Below are 22,375 nucleotides of genomic sequence, written 5' to 3' on the forward strand. Positions count from 1 at the left end.
TATATTAGGATTAAATTTATTTTTAATATTAAAAGCAAACTAGAATTAAATATGTTAATTATATATAACCAATCAATAATAAAATTATATATAATAATATATTAGTAAAGTTAATTAAATTATTAAAATATAAGAAAAATTGAGATAAAAGTTTGACTAAATAATTTAAAATTATACACATTATTGATAATAGTATTAACATATTTATAACATAATGAAATAAAATATTATATATCTTTATCATATAATAATAAATCTATATAATACAATAATATAATCTAAAACATTGTATAAAGATCAATATATTAATTGTAAATAGTTTATTAATAATAACATTACCTATAATATATAATAATAAATCTATTATTAATAATTATATATTTTTTAATTAAATAATTATTAATTTAAATTAAGATTTTTATTATTAATTTTAAGGTTATAATTTAAATAAATGATTAAAATTTAATTAATAATTATATTATAACTTTAATCTTAAATCTTATTAATTATCATAATTCTAAAATCATTATAATTATGATTAGGATTAAACTTAGATTTATAATAAGAGTTAGTATTAGAATAAAGGTTAAGGTTAAGATTAAAATAAGGTTTAAATTATTTCTAAATTAAGATTAAAACTTAGACGGATTATAATTAAGAAAAAAATAGGATTAAGGTTGTATTTAATGTTAGATTTAGAATTAGAATTAGGTAAAAAATTGGGGGTAGGGTACAAATTATGTTAATATTAGAATTAGGGTTATCTATAACTATATTACAATTGTGGAGGATTAGGGTTGTATTTAATGTTAGATTTAGAATTAGAATTAGGTAACAAATTTGGGCTAGGTACAAATTATGTTACCCTACCCCCTTGTGGGATTTGAACTTGTGAGCTCTTTTTAAAATATACAAGGTCTCCATCACTAGGCCAACTCAAGTTATACATAAGTTTATAACTATATTACAATTGTGGGCACACTCCATTATATTATTGAAAAAATATATTATCTCAAATTATTATCTAACCTAACTCTAAACAAAAAAATAAATTATTATTACAATACTAAAAAGGCAAATACTAGCAGTTATGTGACACTTTTTTCTTAAATGAATAGAATCCATCTCCCTATTCATTAAATTTAAAAAAAAAAATTAATTTAAGTATTTTTAAAAAATGATTTTCTTAAAACCTTTTAATACTACGATCTTGTTCTTGTAAAACACGATTAGAATAAGATCTCCTTTGGGTATGTTTAAAATAAAGTGCGAGTTACAATGGACAACTTTCTAAACTAATTTACTCGCCAAGGTCTTCCTTTTGCCATCGGCGGCAAAGCTCGAAGATACAAAGCAGAAATCCAAGATCAACGGTCTGTATGGCGTAATTGTCGATGGTAAGATAATTTTGCACGAAGCCCTTCATTTTTTTCTGCTACTTCTTCTCAAATAGATCTCTGTTTTTATGAGGAGCAGCTGAAAACCCAATTATAATTTATACTACTTACCGGCCGATGGCGCCTCATGTCAGTAGAAGGAATGGCACACGATCCTTTTGGCGTCGGCTTCAAAATTTGTCGGAAACAGTCTTCTTCTTCTTCATTCTCTTGTTCTGTCGTTTCGCCCTCCTCTTTTATTCTTTTCAGATAAACAATCATCGGTGTCCTGTAGAAGGCGTTTTTGCTTTTTTCATTGCGGCCCCAACAAGTCGTTGTAGACGCAGATGCCAAGAGGATCGTGTGCCATTTCTTCTACTTACATGAGGCGCCACGGATCCGTATGCTTCCTAAATAGTATCTTCAAATAGGAAGTAGCCTGCTCGGACATTTTGGTGAAGACAATGATAGGGTTCAAAGCCTGCCAGAGGCAATAATATTACAACCTAAATGTAATAAATTTGCTATAGGGTCTCAATTTCTTCGTATAAGTTTCCCTAGGTTTCTCACCCTATGGTCTTGTTGAAAATATGGAGGAAAAGGATAGGCGCCCTCTTCTGTAATTTTTTCAAGGAAGCATGCTTCTAGTATATACCGGTGGTCCTCTGTTTATGGGGTAATCTGCAAATGAATTTTGAGAAGCAGAGAGTTTCTTCAGACTGAATTTTGATGGAGCGGTTAGGGGAAACCCCATTTTGGCTGGCGCCGGGGTTTTGGTTCTATCTTCATCTGGGCAGTTTATGAGAGGAGGCTCCTTTTTTCGGGCGAAACCACTCCCAATAATGAAGTGTAAGTTGAGGCAGTCCTAAAGAGTCTTAAGAGTTTGGCCTAACAGCCTCGCTGGGTTGCAGCAAGTCGATTATTGTTGGCTTGAGCAAAAGCGGCCTGAAATGATTGGAATCTCAATAACATATTGTCAGAGGCCTGTTTTCTGTATGATCTTTTTGAGGAGATTATCTTTGTCCATTGCTTTAGTGAGTGCAACAAAGCAACTGATCTTCTAGCCAATGCCAGCATTGATCAACTCTCTTTTTGGGCCAGGATCAGTGACTTCAAAAGAATGATATATCCTTTTTCTTATTGTCTTGCGGATTTTCTTACCATTTCCTATAATAGTGATACCATTTCCTTTAAATCTGATTGAACTAGATGAAGGGATTGCCCTCGGTGTAGTCATATCGAATTAAGGAGGAAATGATTTCTGTGTCTCATTATTTCTGATAGACCGACAGATTGTTTGAAAGGTGCATTTTCAATATTGTTACAGTGAAATTGCCGCAAGAGTAGCCTGAACAGTACTACCACCCTCCTTGATGGCAACACATTTAACTTCAAATTCCTCTGCAAAATGAAATTGCACCCTAGGTTCCAAGAAAGTCCTCCTAGCAGAATAATACAGAGCCATCCTCTGACAGCTCAGACTGCTTGAACAGACTAGACATGTCAACCAACCCTTCCGATGGACTCTCATGCTATTAACATACATTGCTAAATCTTTACAGAAGGCAGTAGATTATTTTTCTGAGAAAAAAATGTTTGAATCTTCTTTGTAGGGCTTGTGTTTCCACTGCAATGCTTCTATCCTAAGCCTCTTTGTACTTGATAACATCCTTCTCCCAACTTTCACAGACAACAATATACTCCACCATTTGGAGCACCCTATGAAAAGTTCATTCCTCAACTATGGTTCCTACTTCCCAGGACTGTATCCTTCAATTTTTCCCTTAAATCTGATATAATAGATTCCCAACTTTTAGAAACCCTTGTTTTGCCAATACCAACTTGACCTAGGATCAATTTGATAAACTTAAACGTTTCCAGGACCAAAACTGAGACAGTGTTGGTTAGCATCTGATCCAAAATGACTCTTCTATACAGAAAATCTTGCATGCCACCTCCACACATCTGCATTTCTACCCGGAGTGATGGCTGAGCCTCAAAATAATCTGCACAAAAAATAAAGAGAACAAACTACCAAAACATTGTAAAAGAAGAAGGAATTTGCAACAGTTCTTTACACACATGCCACTAAATGGAAAAGGCACGTGTGCCTCACATTGCCTTTGGCTAAACCTATGCAATTGCCATGTAAAAGGAGCAATATTCATCGTTGATAATTAATATTTAGGACTGCTCATAAATTTTTCCCTCGTAGGTGGCAAACATATTTGCCTAAGCCTTTGCGAATCTAATCAGATCCAAGCAACTACAATAGATGGTGAAAGAGAATTGGGGGGCAATCCCCTTGAGGGGGAGAAGAAAGGTCAATATTTAGTATGGGTGGGGGGCCCTCCCGCACATCTGCCTTATCACTCTACCAAGGCTGAGAATGGGAGCTGGTCCATGCCAATATTAGTGAGAAAGTCTGCTGCCTTGTCACATTCCCTGAAACAATGGAAAATGTGTTAGTCTAAAGTAGGAGCATCTTGGAGAATGGAGCAATCAATATTAACCAAATATGTTTTGTTTCCATTTTGTTTGTTGGCTCTAACTTTTGGCTTCTTAGTTGTAGAGGAGGACACAATCTTTGATCTTCACCAATTTGCAAATTTAATTACAATCACTTTCCCTCTCAAAATGGTGCCCAAGATGTGAGGATTCTTACCTACCACTTGATTTGGTGAATGGCAATCCAAGTGCTTGGGATGGAGAATTAATTTGTTAGGGTAATTACAAAAAGCAAGTGCCATCTTTATTTGCATGCCTTGATCCCATATTGATGCACCCATATGAAGGAAGAGTTGGAACTAATAAAGAATCTTGCGTGTCATGTTCGAGTCTTGCATGCCATTTCTATAAAGCTATCCTTAAAATGGTATCAAAGTCACATGCTAATGTTTTCTTATTTAAATCAAGTTTGATCAATATAGCCAGAGCAGAGTAACTTGAGTAGCTGTGAAGATTACAAAAATAAGACTTGCTTTGAGGGCCAGGAAAGCTGTGTTTAGGGCAACCATAAGTCATCAGAAGACATTCAGTTGATTCAAGTACCTAGAACAGCGAAACATTGAAAACTCTGGATATTTTCATCAAATTTATCAAGTAAGTAAATTTATTTCTGAATTTGATATCTTGGCAAGAAGTTCAGTTGATTCAAGTACCTAAAACATAAATATATTAAATTTCTTCTGTGAAGATAAAAAAATTGTTATTGATCCTGATGGTTCATTCAGATTTCCGAAGTAAATGTTAGTGATTTATGTCCTCAAAAGAGTACAAAAGAAAAAATGCTTAGAACTGTTAAAGCATAGTTAAGTAAATATTATGGTAAAAGGAATTGGTATTAGGCCAACTTACCTTAATTTGTTGTTTTTGATGATGTTAGAAGGCGATGCAAAAATTGTTTCTTTCAAGTTCACTTTTATCAAGTAGATACCATAGTATATCTGCAATTCAACTATGATGTAGGTGTGGAATACCTTGCTACATTAATGGATATACTAGATGCAATATTTTGGAACAAGTCATAGTTTCTCAGCTCAAAGGAATAGTCAGTAAAGACAACGTTTGTAAATTTATATCAAACTTCACCATTTCCCTAGAAAAGTTTCCCAGGAAATTGATGAAAGAAGAACTATATTTGGGCTTGAAATCGATAATAAAAGTGAAAAGCTTACTGGTTGTTTCCTAGGTAAATGGCCCACTTTAGAATGCTTCACTATTTTAAATGAAGAGGCTAAGCTATGGGTTAGATATGAAGCTAGACCTATGTATGATGATTGGCAAAACTCCAAAGAACTCTTAAACTTAGAGAATTTGGATTGCACAATGGCAAATTTCTGTGGAAGACAATATAGATGATATTGCCTATGATGCAAGCAATACACTAGCAATTGTGTAATAAATCCACAGATATGTCAATACAATAGGAAGCCAAAATCTTAGTACTTATTCTGAGATTACAGAATGGCCCATAACCAAAGAAGAATAAGACCAGCATTAATTCAATGGCTACTAGTCAAATTAGGATTGAAGCAACTATAAACTATGGCTGCAATGAGCAAGCAAATGAGCAACAAAGAATTCTTGAAGAAGTTGCTAGCGAAAAGGCCATAATTGATAATGTCTCCAAGAAACTTGAAAAAAGCAGAGTTAATTTCAAAAAGAAAGAGTCACCCAAGCTAAAAGGATGGTTTTGATGAAGAACAAAAAGCTGTGGTATTAGTTGAAGAGCAGCATATAAGAAGAATCATTAGGGTTAAAATTCCAAAGGCCAAAGCTTCAACTTCAAAAGCTTCAAGGCCTTACATAGAAAAATTCTTCAAAGAATTCAAGCTAAAAGCAATAGTTGAAGAAAATAAAGATTTGTTTGAAGAAATAGGAATCAAGTTTGAGCTCCTTCAACTTTTATATGTAGAATGAGAAGCCAGTAAAGAAGAATAAGAAACTCTGATAGAATCCAAATTTGAAACTATCTTTTTAGAAGAATAAGAAAGCTCAGGCCCATGATTTTACAAATCTTCAAGATACGGCAAGTAGCTTGAGGCGTTCATTGCACAATATTGGTGACAGCTAACTAACTGTACCTGTATCAGACTCGTTTATGACCTATGGGGGTCTTATAGTCAAATGCAATAATCTACACATCATAGGGGGTTCACAAATATTGGTCAACTGGACCTACATATATAGTCAAGTGAGCCATGAGCCTATACATAGAGTCCTATAGGTCTTGAATTGAATTTCACAAACACATAAGGATTACATTGAACCCACATGTGTTGGCCTATACTCAACGTGTATACATAAACAAACACCAACTTAAAAGGTAATCAAATTCCATTCACTTCATTTAGTTGATTATGCAGACACAGAGTATTCAAAAGCACATTATTTATTAGACAAATACAAGTTATCATGTTTTTTTAACTCATTAATGTTGAAAATAAGGTGAAGAAAGCTTGCAATTTTAACTTCTTTACTGAAAATAGATTACCAAATCTGAAATAATAGAGTGATTGCAACATTCATCATAATATAAAAATCAGGAAACCAATAAGACATTGAATGTACATGTAGAAAACCTTTTGGGAAAAAACTCCACAAGAGAAAGAGGGCAAGTATATTATTAATCTTCGAAAGAGAGAGAACAATAATAATACACTTCAGTTCTCTAACCAAACCCGACAACACCTGGATACCTACAAATTACTCATACAAAACTACTATGCTATGGCACTCCAATTTATAGCAAACTGAGAGAGGGAAAACAAGTGTTGTTTCTGTAATGTCCCCATTTTGAAATAGGATTTAATAATAAATGCTAATAATAAAATTAAAATATAACAGAATAAAAATAAAATTAAAATAATAAAAATTTAGTAAAGTTTAATGAATGGTCAAAAGGCATGAAATGAAAAGTTGTGACTCCCTCAAACATGAGATATAAAAGGGAAAAAGAGAACTTCATTTGAAGGGGGAGATATGGAACGAGGAAGAGAACAAGCAATCCATCTAAGAAGCATAATAAACTGATTTTAGAATCAAAGAAAGGAAACCAGCAAACTTTGATAATTGTAAAGGCAAGATTTAGGGGTAATGTTCCCTTGTTGAAATAGGATTTATTAATAAATAATAATAAATTAAAATATAAAAGAACAAAAATAAAACTTAATATAATTAAAATTTAGTTAAGTTTAATGAATGGTCAAAAGGCATGAAATGAAAAGTTGGGACTCCCTCAAACATGAGATAAAAGGGAGATGAGAGAACTTCATTTGGAAAAAAGGGGAAAAAGGAAGAAAGAAGGGAGCAAAGGAATTAAGGAAGCATTAATGGGAAGAAGATAAGGAAGCGACTCTTTCAAAGGGGTAGCAATGATGAAAAGTTGTGACCCTTTCGAAGGGTGGTAATTGTGAAAGGTTGTGACCATTAAGAAGAGGTGTGACTCTCCCTTACATTGGAGGATATAAAGTGGAGACGTTTTCATTTGAGAAGGTAGGATCCATGGAGTAGAACAAAATATCTGAAGCATTAAAAACAGATTTAGGAGCAGACCTAAATCAGAATTAGAAGAAAATCTGGAAGATTGATATGAACATTTATCAAAGAGATTAGAACACAAATACAAATCTACAATAATAAAACAGGCATCGAAGGAAAAGAAGAGGAAACATTATATCAATAATCAGAGAATCAGACCTCAGGAATAGAAAGGATTCTCATACACACATATATATCTGAGTATAGGTAGCAGATCAGATTGATGTAAACAGCAGATCTGTGCATTTAAAGAGGGAAACAACATTGAATGAATCTGTTCAAATTGCTACAGCAGACTGAATATACATAACTTGCTATAACCCTACAAGTATATTAGGCAAGATTTAGTGTCGTCCCAAAAGGGGACATTACAGACATTACAATTGGTATTAGAGAACTGTTCCTGCCAGCCTGAGGGACAGAGAATAGTTGATGCAACTTAGCCGAATTCATCTTTGACTAATTATTAATAAAGTGCAGTTTAGAGTGTGCAGCAATTTGATGGGCAGACAATGATTAAAGAGCAAGCCTGAACTCTGTGTTGACACAAACTACCAATACAAAGGTAAGGTGATTTAATATGTAACAAAGGTGGTGGTTATATGTCAGTAAAAGGAAGCAAAGACAAAAATTAGAAGGAAGTGTATGACAGCGAACAGACTCCAAGAATAATGCAATACAAAGCAGCGACCAAAACCTTGTGACTATCGACTAAGACATCAACCTTGACCCCCAATCTGAAGTCAGGATTGTAATGACTATGATCTATGTTAATAATACAGTGATCAAATAACCAACACCGATTTCATTCTATGAACAGTGATCCATTCTTAAGTATGAACAGGGACACTTAATTATGCACCGATATGTCTATCTTGGCCAGCGATAGTACAAAACAGCAGTGTCTTGTGATTATAGACAATCAATTATATTAAGCAGTAAACAAGCGGTTGACTAACTCATTATGTGCAAGACTCATAACCCAAGAGTGCCGATTCATGAAGAGATGTGATGCTAATGTAATTTATTTGTTAAAAAAGGGGGGACAGCGATTCATAAAAGAGAAACTATCCTAAGATCGAACTATCCTTGAAAGGAGCTATCATGCTTAAAGAGAAATAGTTTAATTAACAAAAAGCAATCTGATTTATTAGATAAAAAACACAACTATTGGTTGTTAAAAAGTCAACCTTTTTTTAATGAAAAGATACTCGGAAGATATAAAAGGTAGATTCAATTCATTTGTTGAAGTGGGTAAGGAGTGCAAGTATGTGGCATGCATTGTATGAGCATTGAAGATTAAAAGTCACATGCAACAAAGAGAAGAATATTGCATAGAAGAATATTGCCAATAATTGGAGGCTTGTCTTGGGCAGATATAAGAGGAACTTTATACCAGATTGTAAAGTAATATGGGAGTAGAAAGATGGGGTTAGGCCCACTTTTTGGCTCAAAATGGATAGAAAGATGGGGTTAGGCCCACTTTTTGACTCAAAATGAATTATGGGTAGAAAGATGGGGTTAGGCCCACTTTCTAGCTCAAAATGGATAGAACGATGGGGTTAGGCCTACTTTTTGGCTCTAAATGGCTTATGAGCAGCAAGATGGGTTAGATCCACTTTCTAGATCTAAATGGCTTATGAGTAGCAAGATGGGGTTAGGCCCACTTTTCAGCTCTAAATGGTTTATGGGCAGAAAGATGGGTTAGGCCCACTTTCTGGCTCTAAATGGCTTATGAGTAGCAAGATGGGGTTAGACCCTCTTTTTGGCTCTAAAAAGCTATGAGCAGCAAGGTGGGGTTAGGTCATGTTGATTGTGTTTTTACACACTATGCAACACAGAATAAAATACTAAGTATTCTATCCTCTCTTGAACAAAGACTCCCAAATGCTAAGTTGTGTGATCAGGTGGGACGACTCCAAGGTTCTCGAATGTCAAGTCTTGACGTGCTCTTGGATAGACTCAGTTGTGTATGATGTGATATTGCTGGTTTCATAAGGTGGACTTATGTCGAATGCCTAAATGCTCGAAAGATGCTGGAATGTGGGATTAATTTGATTGAAAAAAAGGGAAAAAGGATAGGGTTTAGGAAGATCTAATCTTTGGTGGAATTCAACTAAGTCTTGCTTTGACATGCCATGGACATCTCCACAAGGCTAGTGCAATCTCCTAAGGATAGCTTTATGATTTTCAAATCGCCACCACAAGCATAGACACCATCAAGTTGATGCATATCAATGATGAATAGTAATTGAAGTTAAGCTTAAGTTGAATGATTCCAATTGACTACGCATGGCACTTTACCATTGGCAAGGTGTTAGTAGTATGGACATACGAATTTCATCATTGATCATACACCAAGTCTTGTATTCTTCTAAACAACATGAAAATCAAATTGAGAAGTAGAGACCATGCAAATTGTTGAATCAACATATGAATTTCACCATTTCTTCAATGAAGTTTACATTCTTATTTGCAACAATGTAACAATCTTTGCCTTCTCCTACTCTAATTATTTTCTACTCTACTATTCACACTATTATTGAACCACCATTATTAACCTTTACAAATGAAGAAGTGGAGCCTTATATAGTGCTTTCATTACAATTCAATGGCTCAAATCGATTCACAATCAATGGCCAAGATCGAAAGATAGAAACCCTAATTAATTGCAAAGCATTTAATGCTTGACCAATGATAATTACATTTGATGGGACACATGCCCTTTCTTGAAAATTCAACCAATAGATGGTAGGGGTAGGTGCATAGAACTTTGTTCCCACGTGGTAGTTATTTTCTTTCTAGGATGAGTCGGGTTCATTGAACGCCTTGTCTTGATTGGATGTGATGACGGGGCGCCACCTCAGCTTGCTCAATCTTTGTAACTCATCACAAGTTGTAGTTGTAAATGAATGAAGCATATCTCTTGATACTCAACATCATCAAGCTCCTGATGTGATGATGACTTTGTTCAAGTTGAACCTCTAGCTTTGATTAACTCTTTCTAAACCATCGCTTGTCTTGATCACTTGCATTTTGGAGCTTCCATCTGGCTATACTGACAATGATTCTTGGATTTTCGATGGAAATTCAAGATTTGTGAAAATTTCCATCCTGAACGCTTGATGTTGATAGTTACTCCTTTGCCTTGATGTTGCTTTTTATTACTCTTCATGCTGATTGCTTGCATTAGACCCTGTCTTTGCCTTGGATGGATTGTGTTCTTGTCTAGAACGGACCTTGTCTTTGACATGATGCAACGTCATTCTTGATCTTGGAGCTGATATTCATCTCTGGAATGCTTGATGAGGGTCAATCGTGCTCCCGCCATACTCTTCAACCCTGTGAATTGCCTTATTATAAACTGAAATTTGAATTTGTTGGCTTTCTCTGGCTGATCGCTGAACTTTTGTCAATTTGATATGAATTTAATACTTGCCTCAATATATCTGTAGATATTACTGTGCCCAAATCGATCTTTCCAAGAGGTAATTCGCTGTAATTTTGGATGGGAATTATGACAGTATGTATTTGAAATTTGCATCGCTGGCCTTGGAGTTTTATTTGCTGTCAATAAGCTATATTCGCTGTGGCAACCATCAAAGCCGCCACCTTGATATTCGCCCTTGCCCTTCAAATTGAAAGTCGCTACCCCTTAATCACCCTTTGGTGAATTCACTGTTTGTTTGCAATCTTGGTGTAACCTAAACAAATTATCGCATTCCTCTAATTCACTGGTCCTATCAGGTTGTTGATGTAGGCGCAACCATCTCTTTCCAAGTTCGATGGAGATCAGATTCCAAGTGTTTGGAAAAAGACTATGCCATTGTCCAATGATAAAAACTAGAGGGGAGCCAATTGTTGATCAATCTTTAGACTTTGAATGCCTTCCCTTTCATACTACCTTTGACCACTGCCTTGTAAATGGATAGCTGTTGATCAGAATGAAGTTACTTCATTGTGAATCGCTGTATCAAAATTGGATTGCTGCATGTAGAATGAATCCACCGTTGCTCAAGAGGTAATTGCCGTATGTGAAAGATGATGATCTCCCATCGCTATTTAAATGAAATCGCTGGGCTTCACAATCACTGTTCTAAAATCATAGTCACCTTCTTCCAATCAAAATCGTTTGAAGGAGAACCCAATATCTTGCCAAAGATAGACTTCGCCATGGTTACTTATGATCTGATCCTGATCAGAAAGTTGCCATCTCCAGGATGAATTCACTGGTGAATGAAGATAATTCGTTGTCATATAAAGGGGAGAGGCAGTATCGATCTTCGTATTGATCAAATGAAATGATCAATACAAACTTATAGCTTTTTAGAGAGGTTGATACCTCATCACAAGCATTTGACGATTATAATTAAATCCTTAGCAATTGGAATTGACTGCAACCATTTAATATCGTGGAATCATCATTTTTACTTTTTTAAATGGAAGCACCTTGATTGCAAATTGATAATTATTTTCAATTTTAAATCAAGTCTTGTTAAATGAATACAAGGCGTCACATTAAATGCATTGCAATCAATCCCCATAAGATCATCGAGCTTTGCAACACATAAAATTGCTTTCATTCGTAACTCATTGCGATCAAAGGATGGGTTGTCAAAAGCAATGACAGGGGGTGTCGAAAATAATGACAAAGGGTGCCAAAGGCAATGACAGCCCAGATCATTCTCATGCCTTGGCCAAATTTTTGATTTTCAATTTTTCCCTATATCACCTCTTGCCAAGAGACAAGTGTATTTCTTTATGTTGCTGATCTGATTGGTGGTTTGAAGTGGGATTGTAAATGCCTTTGTAACATTTTTGCTCCCTCCTTTAAAGTTTCGTGGGGCCCAAACAATACCATACATGGGGTCAAAGGAAATCACACTCCTTAAAGGAAAAAACATTTTCAAATTAAAGTTCGGTGGGCCAGCATGCTACGTTAGAACAAAAGCGTTCTTAAAAAACTTTAACTCTCCATCTTAGAGTTTATGGTGGGCCAGCAATGCCACGTTGTGAAGGGATTAAGGGGAAGGCGGTAAGAAGGGAGCGGGATAAGAGGTGACACCGTGGCAAGGAGGGAGTTATAAGGTGCGGTAAGGGAAATCCATGGGGGAAATGAAGGGATACGGGGTGAGGTTAGGATAAGAGGGGTAGGTTAGGATAGGGACAGGGGGTAGGGAAGGGATTAGTGAGGAGGGAAATAAAGGGAGGTTTAGGATGTAAGGTATGAGTTAGGGTATAAGAAATGGAGGTTGGAGGTTTACGATAGGATGATGTGGGAGGTAAGAAGGTAGGAAATGGTAAGTGGGAGATATAAGATGGGAGATAAATATGAAGTTGGGGGGGGGGAAGATTAGAGGAAGATAGGCTAAGGGAAGGGAAAAAATGAAAGGAAGAAAATACAAATGAGGGGGGATGGAAGGGAGATGGAAGGGAATGGAAGTGGAAGGTGTGAGATGGCAATGGGAAGTGATCAGGCATAGGCACCCACTGGCAATGTTGGGAGAGGCAGGTCGGTAGCTTAGTTGGGTAAAGGAGGCATTGTGCTCGTCTTCATCTTGAAGAGATAGACTTGTCCTGACTACATCTAAGCGAATTGGGATACTACACTTCTTCAAAATGAAAGGCTAATAGCTAAAAGACTAGACAACTTAGAAGGCAAAGAAAAGTGGGGGTCCCCATTTGCAATGGTGCGATGTGTGAAAACGTCACAACATCTGGCGCCACCTCAAATAAATGTTCTTGAACATTTCAAAGACAAAAACTCAATCCACACTTAGAACCTTCGGAAAATTCAATTCAACTTATCAAGAGACTACAAAGCATACTCAAGGAGGAAGAAGAATCTCAAACCAGATTAAGGCACCTAGTCTTCGATTACCCATGTGTGTGCAAATGTATTCATTTCCTCTCACAAGAACAATGTGACTGCTAGGATCCGTTGTGAATAGCTACCTAGTTATCCAAACTTCATAAGCATCCTGGATAGAGCCTCACTGCCAGCGAGCGTCTATAGCCCCGACAATGTTATCATTGTAAATCTAACGAACATTGCTCCATTGCCAGTCGGGCGTCCATAGCCCCGATGGAGTTACTCACATATTCCCAAAGCCAAACACTTCGATATTTCCTTTTTGTTTCATCGTTTCTTCTTTTCTTTTCTTTCTCATTTTTTCTCTTTTGATACTGCTTTCTTTTTCACATATTTTCCACACTCTGGCACATAAGCAATGAAGCTCACTTGGGTTTGAGAATTACAGTGGCGTTGAAGTTGGATTTAAGATTTTTCACTAGCCACGACTTCATCTAGTAAACCACAATAACTTAGAGCAATAGATTAAGCGTGTAAAAATTTAGTAATCAAAAGATGTTGGTATCAAGACACAATAAATGATTCTCTTCCGAGTCAAGTACAAATCCTAACCAAATGATGAATCTGGAGAGGAATAACCTCGGATTCTTAAGTACTTCATGAATAAATATCCAAGAAATGGACCGAACATAAGATCCAAAATGTGCAAGTGCAAATGCCTTTCTCACAAACAAAGGTTCCCACTTAGGACACCTAAACTAAGCAAAATGGCTGACTCTAAAGCAAACTAAACTAAAGAAAACTAAGCTAAAGAAAACAAACAACTAAACTACTTGAGCTACTGAAGAATCATGAGTCAAATGGCTCAAGGCAAATTAATAACCTAGCTCGACAAAACCTCCAAACTAAAGCATGCGGAAAGAAAACCTACTCTAAGCTATATACAAGACTCTTAAGACGAACACGACTCACAGAAGCGACATATGTACATGACTTAACAAAATTTCTCAAGTTATGCAACAGGAGCATGGCAACCGTAATGGTTCGGAGGTGGGCCAACTGATCTTTGAACTTGGAAAGGTAGGCTCTCACAATGAGTTTCTCATACTCAAGCAAAAATTCACTCAAAATGATCAATTGAGGCAACTCATCAGGTCCATGGTCAATCCAGATGCAAGTTGTTTTCCCAAACCACCATAATCAAAAATCATAATAACTTCCAAAGCTAGGATTACAAAAAGAGACAACTTGGTGTTGTTTGTGCTCAGATGGAAATTCTTGCTTGAATGGAAGTGCTTGCTTTCTTGTCTACCAGTGCATCATAGGAGGAGAGATTGCCAGTTAGTTCAGGAGGTCGCCATTGCTGATGAATCATTCCACTGGCATCTTTGATATGCAAATTCTCACTTTTTGGTTCTTCTTGAATCCTTAGGAATGGAACTAGTGCAACCTCGAATTGCTCTTCATTCTTTGCTTCCGTGGTGACAACAGGCTCAATATCTTGCATAAACCAAGCATCTTTGTGACGCTTCATAAGCATGTCTTAAAAAATGAGAGTTTCCTTGATAAGCTGATCTTCAAAAATTTCTTCTAGTGGTTGCCATTGATGGTAACACCTTTTCAAAGTGCTCTTCACTTTCTAACTTTGTATCTTCAGGGCTGTTTGACATTTCTTCCTTTGGGATGACTTGAAATCCTTCTTTTGATTCTTCTTCTTGGATGAATTCTCATCTCCTTGTTCTTTGAATGATAAGGTGTAGAGTAATAGTGAATCATGATGGTCTACTAGGATTAGACACAAACTTGCTTAGAACTCCCACCCTTTAGACAATATATGGTCTAGTGCAAACCATTGCATACATGAAACTTCCAATGGCACTAGCATAAGGAACCTTAGACATATCCCTAAACTCATCATCAAACTCCAACACATGTTCAAACTCAATTTTTTACCAACCAGAAATGGAATCAGTCATGCATATTAAACCTCTGCAATTCAGTATCAACATACTTGCTTTGGCTTAAGTAAAGCTTTATGTGAACCCTATCTCTATTGATCCCCATCCCAAGAATGTATTTTGCCGCCCCCAATCCTTCATATCAAATGTGCCAAAAAGTTGAGCCTTGAGTTCACTAATCATCACCTTACTATTACCAATAAACAACATGTCATCAACATACAATACAATAATTAGTATGTGAGCATCAATAGCCTTAATATAAACACATTGATCCTCCTCTCTCCTTGTTTAACTCATCAACTTCAATGCAAAAACATAAAACTTCTAGTGGCACATCTTAGGTGATTGTTTCGAACCAATTATTCTTTTCTTTTCACAACAAAACCATTAGATTGTCTCTTATAAATCTCTCCCTCAAGTTCCCCATGCAAGAAAGCAGTTTTAACATATATTTGCTCCATTTCAAAATTACAAGCAGCAACAATAGACGATAGGAATCCAATAGAAGTCAATTTAGCAACAGGATAATTTTTTTTACCAAAATCAACTTCCTCTTTGGGAGTAACCTTTGGCCACTAGTCTGGCCTTGTGCCACTCTATTTGACTGTCTCCAATTTTTTTAAAAATATGCACACTTGCATCCAATGGGCTTCCTTCCTTTGGGCAAATTGATAAGATCCCCTACATCTATCCAAGGCCATCATCTCTTCTGCATGGCCGACATCCAAGACTCACTTTCCTTCGAAGAGAGAGACTCCTTGAAAGATCTAGATTCATTGCCAATACTTAACAAAGTAAATACAAAACGAGAATCTAGTGGGCTATACTTGTCAATTGGATTTTGTTGGCTGGTGGATCTCCTCAAGGTAGGAGTAATGGGCTCTGCCTATTCATCTTCCTCTGTGTGTTCATCTCGCAAATCATCTAAACTCTCTAAACCCTCTTCTTCTCCATCCTCAGATACATCTAACTCTTCTTCCACATGTGCATCTTCCTGCTTGTCAATCTTTGTCTCAAAGTGCACCGTCTTTGTATTCTCCTTTGGTTGTTCTTCACTTGAGTAAGCTTTGAGCTCCTTGAAAATCAATCTCTAGAAAAGACCATTTTATGGGGTAGAGGATTTCAAAGCTTATAGCCTTTTACATTCTCACCATATCACACGATTTAAAACTTCTCATCTCGGTTCCCATGAGCTATAACACTAAGGTGCTCATTAAACAATTTTAATTAAAATAGTAACCTTAGTAAATTTAATTAAACTATAGCCAATAGGACAACCGACTTGCGAAAATGGCCGAAAAGCATTGGAATTGAAATCCGACAGCACAGGAGTGATCCCGATAATGAAAGATGATAAACGGGCCTGATTGGGTGACTTACTAAAAATAGACTCTCTCTCCAAGAATCTTGGAGCCCAAACCAGAAGCTAAGAATAACATATGAAAGTGTCATTTAACTCTTCTAAACCATTCAAGCTCATTGGAAATACCAAAACATCCCTTGGATCATGCTGACACAAGCTTGATTTCCTTAAGTAGGGCTTCCATATCTAATTCATTGTTCATTCTAAGCCTTAGGGAAAAAGCTGTACCTTTGATGACCTACCTTTATGCATCTTTGACGAAGGCATCGATACTTGCTTTACCTAAGAGGTTCATCAAAGTTGAGCTTTGTGAAGCCATCCAGAGGATTTTTCCATGAGGCTTAACAATCTCAAATTTCATTTGTCAATTATCCCTTTTTAGGCTGGTAAACAAAACAGTTAAGCCCTATAAAAATGAGAATGCAAAAGCCATGTTTCACAAAACAGTGTGTTAAAGGGAAATTCCATGCTAAGAGAAAACTTTTGAAAAATCCAAGGGGAGAAAATTTATGGAGAATAGGGCTTTACTCAACATGAAAGTCGAAAACATGGAATAGCATTCATTGTTAGTAACTATGAAATAGTCACTATGCAATACCATGTTCATCTGATTTATTGCTGGGCTAATAGGGTTTTATCGAGGAATCTTAACAGGAACAATTTCTACTGACAACTCTCTCAACACCTGCAACAACGATCCTCTTGAAGTAGAATATATAGCACTGTTACAGGCAAGGCTAGAATTAACTAAAACTTGTCAGATAGTCTCAACAGAACTAAAAAATAAATCATAGAAATTGTAGAATCTGCTGATTGCATGAGAATGTTCTAACTTTAGTCGTCAAGCCAATTAAGCAGAGTTTTGGGCAGACAAGGTGAAAAAAAGAGGGTCACATGATGTACTTTGTTGCTTCGTAAAATATGCTTATAGCTCAAACATTTTTCAAGATTCTCCTTTTACATAATTTCTTCTGATCTTCACACCTAACATAATCTTCATGCTCATCTGTAACAGTTAATCAGATGTGTGGAATGTTTGAATGGTCTACCCAAACTATAGATAACATGGAAATGGAGTACACAGTACCACCATACTTTATATTTATTTATTTCTAAATGGACAAGATAAAGCAGAATTTTTAATAAATAGGAAAGAACATGTAGAGATGCCTGAAAATATGTTCAAATTGGGATGTTCTAGTTCTAACACAATATACAAACATACAATCTAACTATTGAATGGCCAAATCCTCCACTAAAGAATGCAATGTTTTTTTTTAATCTTTATTGCAAAGTACATGCTTACACATACATGTAGAATAGAATAATGGTAAACTGTAAAATTAATAATTGTTCATGTGTTGCAGATTCTGTGGTTGGAGCTTCCTGGGGCAGATGTCTTAATCTGCTGATAAGGTTGAAGTCATCTGTCACTGAGTTGGCAGATTTAAAAAAGAAGCTACATTTTGACATGGAAAAGACAAATTCTTTATCTAAAGATGAGGTCCTTGCTGAATTGATGGCTATGGGCTTTGAATTTCTTGCTGCTTTGCAAGCAGTGGAAACTGTGGGGCAGTCTGTAGGTGATGCAGTAGAATTTATTTTGGCAGGGGATCCTGTTATTTCTCACCAAGGTGGAAATATTAGTAGCAATAATCAAAACAAGTTGATTAGCACACATTCTAGAGAGGAGTTTGGAGCTGGACAAAATATTGAACCCGTTATTGGCCTTGATACGAAGAGGCAGTCTCTGATTACAGAAAAGTTTAAGCCATCTAGGAAACATGATAAGTCCGGGTCCTCTGGCATGTCTAACACCACATCAATTGTTGATGAAAATGGTGCATTCGAACCCTGTGGCAATACTTCTTGTACATCCCTTTTAGAAGAGACAGAATTGAACTGGGAAAAGGATGCAGAAATTATTGTACAAAGGTATTTCGGCCATACAGAATTGAAGTGCTTTCAGAAAGAAGCTTTGAAAGCATGGGCAGCTCATCAAGATTGCCTTGTTCTTGCTGCTACTGGCTCAGGTTTGTTCATATTGTTCTTGGATTAATTCCCTGGTAATCAAGGCAATATTTATCACATAAACTAACCTCAGCATCTCTTTGCATAATTGCACCAGAGAATTGCTCCTAGACAAACATTCTGGCTGTAACATCATTTGTTTGTTTGGTCATGCAGGCAAGTCCCTTTGTTTCCAGCTCCCTGCGTTAATGACAGGCAAAGTGGTAGTGGTGGTATCTCCTTTAATTAGCCTTATGCATGATCAGTGCTTGAAGCTAGCAAGACATGGGGTTTCTGCTTGCTTCCTTGGCTCAGGACAAGTTGATAAAAGTGTAGAGGATAGAGCAATGAAAGGCATGTATAGCGTTGTTTATGTCTGTCCAGAGACACTGCCACGGTAAGCTTGTTATGCAGTAATCATTTTAAAACTTAAAAGATCATATTCCTTTTCATAGGTAGACAATCATATACTCAAACTAGTTGCTTTTCTACAGAATAATTGATTCACTACAGAGGCTTGTAGAAAATCGTGGTATTGCTCTCTTTGCTATTGATGAAGTTCATTGTGTTTCCAAGTGGGGCCATGATTTTCGGCCTGCTTACAGGTATGACTTAATCATCACCATAAAGTGTCTGTTGGTATTCTGCTCTCTGGCTTATGGAAATTGAAAGAATGACAATATAAGGCCAGTTTAGATCCCATGATTTTTGTCAATATTGCTAGATTGCTAAAATATTTTGAAATTTGTAGCAATTGATGTGTTACTTTAGAGAATTGGTTAATTTTTCAACTATTTTTTCTTTTTAGGCGATTGTTGATATTGAGAGAAAAATTCAAGGCTAGCAACTTCAAGTCACTTGAGTATGATATACCAATCATGGCTCTTACTGCTACTGCTACTCATCGTGTTCGGGAAGACATTCTATGTTCTTTGGGCATTAAAGCAACTGCTAAAATTGTTCTCACTTCCTTCTTCAGGCCAAATTTGAGATTCTTGGTAAGTAACAAGATCAAAATCTTTTATATATGCCAATGTTTGAATTTTGCATGCTAAATTTGATTCAAGTTTGAATATTTGGTCTATATGGGATCATGGCAGGTTATTTGTGGGTAATCGTGTTTGTTGTGAAACAATTGAAATTAGAAACAAAGAAACCATTTTCTGAACAGGCAAAACTAGGAATATGATAGTAGTGGCCATTTTACATTGAACCAGAGTGCCTCTAGTATTTGTTACTGAAGAGATATAGATGCATTACAAGTATATATGAAATGCTTTCTTAAGACATATAGATGCATGATAAGTATATATGAACTTTCGCTTATGGGTAGCACGTTAAGGTAGAATGGCAAATGATATCTCTGTTTTCAACATGGTTGTGCTTTGTATATACAAGTACATCAAAGAGGTAAAATTTGGTTGGAATCTTATTATCTTAGCCTAGAGGAAAATTACACCCTCTTTAAAACTACCTACAATGGCAGTTGGATTTCCATGCAAGCTGTTGATTTTCTCTGCTAACTGATCTATGACTTGCTGGATATTCAACCAGCTTTAATCAACTGTGTCAATTGTCTTCTGAATATTACCAATAAAATGCATTTGAGCTGTGCCATGAACAATGGTAGCAGATTCAAATACAATTTTTTTCCTTTAGGAGGTCATAAATCTGCTAAAATTAACTGTTATACTTGTTTACTACCTAATGCTACTGGAATGATTATGCAGAGTAAACGGTATGATAAAGCAGAGAACAATAATAACTTACAATAGCAATTCCATAAAGATCTGTCAATTTATTCATTCATGAGGCATTACAATATAATTCAGGAATTAAACATATGTGGTCCCCGAACATGTTTCTTGCAAAAGTATATATTGGATAGCTGACAGTTCTAGAAAACTACCAACTGTCAGGAACTACCTTTGCTGATTACAATAAAAGTAATATGATTATTCATGTACTACATCAGCTCTCCTTCTATGAATCTATTGAGGAGGTGGGTGAGAGGATGTCCCTAGAATTGGATAGATTGATATTGGAGGAGTGGACTTCTGAGAGCTATTCTGTTGAAGCAGGTAAACCTCCTCTATACAAAAATTGAGGTGATGAGCCGCTAATAGTTGCCATTCCCAAGCAGTCTTCACCATCTGTACAGCCTCAGTGAGGTAACACTTCGTTTGCTCAATCTCCTTATCTTTATCTTTAGCCTGGTACAATTTCTGTAAGAGGTGCTTGCTGCTTCAATTGCTCCTGAAAATTCTAGGGGAGCTCATCAGGTTCAACATGTACCTGCTGATACATCCATACAAACTTACTTAATTGGCCCATCATCTTTTGACTTTTCTTAATTACAAAAATTGTTAAACCAGTAGCATAGCCAGCACGGTTATGTGAAGAGTTTATTGTTGAGCAATATTGAAGCAATAAATAAGTAAATAAGTATAGGAATATGCTGGTGGCCTGGCCTGCATAGTAATAAAATATCTTATGCAATACAAATATAACCTCCCATTGGCAAGCTAACCAAGGAAGTGAATCGATAAGGTATTTTGAAATGAACAATGCAATTCATGATTGAAATTAGGGTTGCAACGGAATATGTGACATCACCAATTGGTGTTAATATTATTCATGCATAGTGCCACTTGTAATAGTGGCAAGATAATCGCCACCAAGGAATAATATTGATTCTTTATGATTGTTATGCTTATCCCAATGTCAACCACAAAATCTATAAAACAATACAAAGTAGGAAAGAAGTGTAGAAATGGTGCTTAGATAATACCACACAAATTGAAATATATGTATTACTTACTGAATATTAAACTTGGCCAACTATAGAAATAAAATTTAGTACCAAAATGTTGAGCAATGCAATTGAATATTGGAAAATATTGAAATGTTGGATTGAAGTCGAATGGTAAAGCTTCGTTGTAATCCTTGAATTGGAATCACCATACTAGAATCTGAGGATTTTCATCTTTGAACTCCATTATAAATCTCAAAGGGTTTTCATCCTTGGATTCCCTTCAACTTCAAGGTTTTAGTCCTTGTATTGAATCACACCAAATTGCTTTGGAAAAGAGGGTTTGATAATATGGAAATTGGGTGATCATTTGCTTGCTTTTCAAATGCTTTTATATGTTTCCCTCACTCACTTGGGTGCTCAACTCCCAAATGTCCGAAATTAGATCTTGACATCCTTGGGGGTGACAAAAGGCCTTATGTGCCCCACTCAGATGTCCCATTTTCTTTTAATGTTTAAGCTGCCCTTTTTTACAATAATTATTACAATATTATTTCCCTATTTTTATTCTCCTTAAAAATTATTACACCCACTTTCTATTCCCGTTAGCCCATGGGAAATAAAGGAATGGGCCTTTGGGTTCCCCTTTATTAATTTTGGAAGAAGGGAGATGACAATAATCCAACACTTGTTAATGAGTAGGGTTATTTTTGTGCTTTTGATGCCAAAGCATCCATTGAGAATTGTGACGACCTATTTCATGGAGATCTAAAGCTCTATGGGGAGTTATAGGGAGACTGAAGCTTCATCAGCGTTGGCTTCCACCATCTCTCATTTCAGTTCAGTGATGGGTGCTCCTTTGTAAATTGTTTGTTCCTGCATTGCATAGTGGTAAATTCTCAAGTGATAGGGTGGCAGTGTGATTGGCTTGTGGGAAGTGACATCGACCAAAGCACTGTATTGTTTAAGTGTTTCTGCCAGCTATTAGATCTCTCAATCTAATGGTTTGTGGAAGCCAATGGGAGACATAACGGAATGTTTTATGTTTCCACTGGTCGT

The 22,375-nt window shown here is 36.1% G+C and overlaps 1 protein-coding gene across 3 annotated transcripts in view; it reads left to right on the top strand.

The window, feature by feature from the left end:
* Positions 1-1,244: 1,244 nt before the first annotated feature.
* The window catches only part of LOC131066729 (ATP-dependent DNA helicase Q-like SIM), a 287,762-nt gene continuing 266,631 nt past the window's right edge, over positions 1,245-22,375 (top strand). For all 3 annotated transcript variants that reach the window (XR_009358846.1, XM_058001560.2, XM_058001562.2), the window contains exons 1-5: positions 1,245-1,397; positions 17,922-18,587; positions 18,742-18,961; positions 19,059-19,169; positions 19,373-19,562. Coding sequence is in view for 2 of the 3 variants with exons in the window: in XM_058001560.2 (XP_057857543.2) it covers positions 18,026-18,587; positions 18,742-18,961; positions 19,059-19,169; positions 19,373-19,562 (1,083 nt within the window). In the remaining variant the exon portion in view is untranslated. The remainder of the gene's footprint in view (positions 1,398-17,921; positions 18,588-18,741; positions 18,962-19,058; positions 19,170-19,372; positions 19,563-22,375) is intronic.

Source organism: Cryptomeria japonica, chromosome 9, assembly GCF_030272615.1.
Source record: "Cryptomeria japonica chromosome 9, Sugi_1.0, whole genome shotgun sequence".
NCBI classification, from domain to species: domain Eukaryota; kingdom Viridiplantae; phylum Streptophyta; class Pinopsida; order Cupressales; family Cupressaceae; genus Cryptomeria; species Cryptomeria japonica.